Source organism: Mirounga leonina, unplaced genomic scaffold, assembly GCF_011800145.1.
Source record: "Mirounga leonina isolate KUSES-001 unplaced genomic scaffold, KU_Mleo_1.0 Mir_239, whole genome shotgun sequence".
In the NCBI taxonomy this organism is placed as follows: Eukaryota; Metazoa; Chordata; class Mammalia; order Carnivora; family Phocidae; genus Mirounga; species Mirounga leonina.
The window spans coordinates 1918318-1923221 of record NW_023270624.1 but is presented as its reverse complement, the minus strand read 5'-3'; the positions used below and the strand labels follow the sequence as shown (position 1 = coordinate 1923221).

Sequence of the window (4904 nt, the reverse complement as noted above, 5' to 3'; positions counted from 1 at the left end):
AATATCATAAGATTTCACTCATATGTGGAATTTAAGAAACAAAACAGATGACCATGAGGAAAGGAAGGAAAATAAAATAAGATTAAATAAGAGAGGGAGAAAAACCATAAGAGACTCTTAACTACAGGAACAAACTGAAGACTGCTGGAGGGGAGGTGGGTGAGGGAATGGGGTAACTGGATGATGGGCATTACAGAGGGCACTTGATGTAATGAGCACGGGGTGTTATATGCGACTGATGAATCACTATACTCTACCTCTGAAACAAAAAAAAAAAAGAGAAACTAAAAGAGTTTATTCTAAACCAAGTAACATTTAAAGAGGACAACACATTGGGCAAAGTTTTAATGTCCTCAGTATTGTGGCACTAAGCATACATCTCCTGCTTCCAGATCCCAACCCTTTGTCTGGCACATCCCTCTGTAGGAGCAATGGTCTGGGTGGGAAACCAGACTCTCATCTCCCACTTCATCCTCTTGGGCCTTTTCACCCACTCGCCACTGCATCTCTTCTTCTTTTCCATCATCATGGTCATGTTCCTGGTGGCCCTTTCTGGCAACGGGCTCATGATCCTCCTCATCAACATCGACTCCCGCCTGCACAGCCCCATGTACTTCTTCCTCAGCTGGCTGTCACTCATGGACCTCATGCTCATCTCCACCATTGTGCCACGGATGGCCACTGACTTCCTCCTAGGCCATGGCTCCATCTCCTTCACAGGCTGTGGGCTCCAGATCCTCTTCTTCCTCACCCTCCTGGGGGATGAATGCTTCCTGCTGGCCTTTATGGCCTATGACCGCTATGTGGCCATCAGCAACCCATTGAGCTACTCAGTGGTCATGAGCCGCCGTGTCTGCTGGCTCATGGTGGCAGGGTCCTGGCTCCTTGGCCTGGTGGATGGACTGATCCAGGCCATTTTCACCCTTCGCTTCCCTTACTGTGGCTCTCAGGAGATCGACCACTTCTTCTGTGATGTCCCTGCCATACTGAAGTTGGCCTGTGCTGACACCTCCCTCTATGAGACCATGATCTATGTCTGTTGCATCTTAATGCTGCTCCTGCCCTTCTCTGTCATCTCCGCCTCCTACCTGTGGATCCTGGTAGCTGTGCTCCACATGCATTCTGCTGAAGGTCGTCAGAAAGCCTTTGCTACCTGCTCCTCTCACATGGCAGTGGTTTCTCTCTTTTATGGGGCTGCCATGATCACCTACATGCGGCCTCAGGCCTACCACTCCTCCAAGCAGGACAAGGTGGTCTCAGCCTTCTATACAATGATCACCCCTATGCTCAACCCACTCATCTACAGCCTGAGGAACCAGGAAGTGGCTGGGGTTCTCAGAAAACTCCTGGGGAGGTGTCCCTGTGGTGGGCGGGCAGGTCTAGGTTGACATTGGCACCTGTGGATGTGGGTTCTGGGGTCTGGGAACTTGAATTAGCTTCTGTAGTTTGGAAGAGAAACAGATGTGCCATACTGAAAATAAGTCATTCCTTGACCAGAGTTCATGAGATTAACACATTAATTCAATCAAGAATGTTCATGCTGAGTATGGATAGTGTAGAAGGAAGGCTGCACCAATGGGGTTAAAAGAATAGGACACACAGAGCATATGTCCCACAGAGTTAGCAGGTGACAGGTTTCAGCTGTTTACCTCTGCAGGAATTGCCAACAACTGAGGAAAACACCTTGCTCAAGTTGTGCTTCTCCTATGACTAGTTGGTACAGGATATAAAGGCTTGGTTACCTTCCCTCAGTTTGACCCTGAATGTCCATCCCAGCTCCAGGACTCCCTGTAATATCTGAAGCATTACAGACTACATATCCCTGTATCCAATTTTGCTTCCTTATCTCCCTTCTGTACCATGAATTCAATCCTTACAGCACTCTTTAATAAACCTTCCAACATGTAAAACTTGTCTCAGTCTGCTTCCAGGAAACCTAACCTGTGACACATGGAAATGAATGATGGTAAGTTAAAGTCATGTTTGCTAGATATGTTCATGTACATGTGGTCAAAATAAAATGTGGACACAGAAAACTTTGTTGCTTGGTGGTATCAGAGGGAAGTCAGAAAGTTTCCTGAAGACACATAAGACAAGTTTAATGCAGGGGTGGCAAATGCAAATACCAACACTTCCAGACAGGGAGTGTCAATGAGGAAAGCCATCTGGTGGGCCACTTGGCCGCACTGCTGCACAAAGTCTGGTTGAGCTTTGAGTCAGGAAAAGATAAAGTGCAAGTTTGATAGAAGCTGGAAGTTCACCCATGGATGGGCCTTACAAGTTGACCCAGAAGCAGCATTAAACAGCGGGCAGGACAAAGAAGAGAGGAAGGTATGCAGAGCAGAATGCCAGCCAGCCACAGAAGGGCTCTGACATGTTTCCAACCTCTCCATGAGGTCCAGTAAGATGACTCTCAGATCCCCATCTCTTGTCCTGAATTCAAAGAAAGCCCTAGGAAACCTCCTTGGAGTTCTATGCCCCAAGAGAATCTTTTGCTCCTGTTATTCTGTCCTTTATTTCCACCCTGACCCAGTGGAAAATACTGAGAAGTGAACATAACTGAACAGAAGGACATCTCGTTGTTGAAGGTATGTTGTTCTCAAGCTCTCCTGTAGCTGCACAGCACTGGCTCAGTTCTGGGGTGAGGGCGTCCTAAGCTCTCTAACAGGAGGAAACCTGGGAAAAGTTAGATGGGACCTAACAAAGACCTTTCCACTGCCTTTTCCTTCCCTGTGTTTCCACTCAAGAAAGCAAATAACAAAATAACAAGATGAAATCTTGGTAGAATCACTAATTGTCAGCACTTTGTTTAAATGAAAGACCTGAACTGTGATTATAATCTGAACAGCCTACATTTGAGAGAAACAAATATTACGGATATGACCTTTTTTTTTGTTTTAATTTTAATTCAAGTTGATTAACATAGTGTTATATTAGTTTCAAGTATAAAATATAGTGCCTCAACACTTCCATACATCGTTCTGTGTTCATCATAAGTGCACTTCTTAATCCCTCTCACCTATTTAACCTATCCACCCCACCTCTCTTCTCGTACCCATCATTTGTTCTCTACAATTAAGAGTCTGTTTCTTGATTTGTTTTTTCCCTTGGCTCATTTTTGTTTCTTAAATTCCACATATGAATGAAACATACGGTATTTGTCTTTTTCTGACTTATTTCGCTTAGCATTATACTCTCTAGCTCCATCCATGTCATTGCAAATGGCAAGATTCCACTCTTTTTTTATGGATGAATCATATTCCATTGTATATGTATGCCGTATCTTCTGCATCAGTTGATGCATTCATCAATGGGTGGACACTTGGGCTTCCTCTGTATCTTGGCTATTGTAAATAATGCTGCTATAAACATGGGGGTACATCTATCTCTTTGAATTAGTGTTCTTGTACTCTTTGGGGTAAATACCCAGTAGTGCAATTGCTGGGTCATAGGGTAGCTCTATTTTCAACTTTTTGAGGAACCTCCATACTGTTTTCCACAATGCCTGCCCCAGGTTGCATTCCCAACAGTGCAAGAGGGTTCCCCTTTCTCCACAACCTTGCCAATACCTGCTGTTTCTTGTTATGCTGACTTTACCCATTCTGACAGTTTTGAGATGATATCTCACTGTAGTTTTCATTTGCATTTACCTGATGATGAGTGATGTTAAGCATCTTTTCATGTGTCAGTTGGCCATCTGTACGTCTTTGGAGAAATGTCTAGTTATGCCTTCTGCCCATTTTTTAATTGGATTATTTGGTTTTTGGGTGTTATCTGTTTTTTTAATATATTTTGGATATTAACTGTTTATTGCATATATCATTTGCAGATATCTTCTCCCATTCCATAAGTTGCCTTTTTGTTTTTGTTATTTCCTTTATTGTGCAGAAGCTTCTTATCAGGATGAAGTTCCGATAGCTTATTTTTTTGTTTCCCTTGCTTCAGGAGACATACGTAAAAAGATTTTGATATGGTCAATGTCAAAGAGGTTACTGCCTGTTTTCCTTTAGAATTTTGATGGATTCCTCTCTCACATTTAGGTCTTTAATCCATTTTAAATTTATTTTTGTGTATGGTGTAAGAAAGTGGTCCAGTTTTCCCAAAACCATTTATTGAAAAGATTATCTTTTTCCCATTGGATATTCTTTCCTGCTTTGTCAAAAATTAATTGACCATGGAATTTGGAATTTGGGGCTCATTTCTAGGTTTTCTTTTTTGTTCTACTGACCTATGTGTGTTTTTGTGCCAATACTATAGTTTTTGTTTTTTTTTTTTAAGATTTTATTTATTTATTTGAGAGAGAATGAGAGACAGAGAGCAGGAAAGGGAGGAGGGTCAGAGGGAGAAGCAGACTCCCTGCTGAGCAGGGAGCCCGATGTGGGACTCGATCCCGGGACTCCAGGATCATGACCTGAGCCGAAGGCAGTCGCTTAACCAACTGAGCCACCCAGGCGCCCAATACTATACAGTTTTCATCACTGCAGCTTTGCAATAACTTGAGGTCCAGAATTGTGATGCCTCCAGCGCTTTGCTTTTCTCTTTCAGGATTACATGGTCTATTCAGGGTGTTTTGTGTCCCATGTGTTTTCCCAGCAAGTCATTCCTTTGCTCCACTACAGAGTAACACAAATCTAAACTGCTTCATAACCTTTAACTCTCAGAGGCTGCGACTGAAGTACTTCCTTCCTTCCTGTGATGTGGAAACTGATGTTCCAGGATTTCAAAACTCCTCGGTGTGAAATTAAAAATTAAATCCTCAGGCATCAGAATTCCTAGTTCTGTTTGTGACTTGCCAGTTAGACTCAATCTTAAATAAAGTGTGTATGTGGTTTTATTAAACAACCTGTCACGAGGGACAAACTGGACGCCTGCTACAAACGCTACTTAGTGCCACCGAGACAGAA

General features: G+C 43.2%; 1 protein-coding gene across 1 annotated transcript; it reads left to right on the top strand.

Moving 5' to 3' along the window:
- The first annotated feature begins 237 nt into the window (after positions 1 to 237).
- LOC118026459 (olfactory receptor 56-like) lies at positions 238 to 1388 on the top strand. Its single transcript, XM_035029319.1, has one exon. It carries the CDS (start codon positions 432 to 434, stop codon positions 1386 to 1388), a length of 957 nt encoding a protein of 318 aa, XP_034885210.1. The 5' UTR covers positions 238 to 431.
- Positions 1389 to 4904: the final 3516 nt, after the last annotated feature.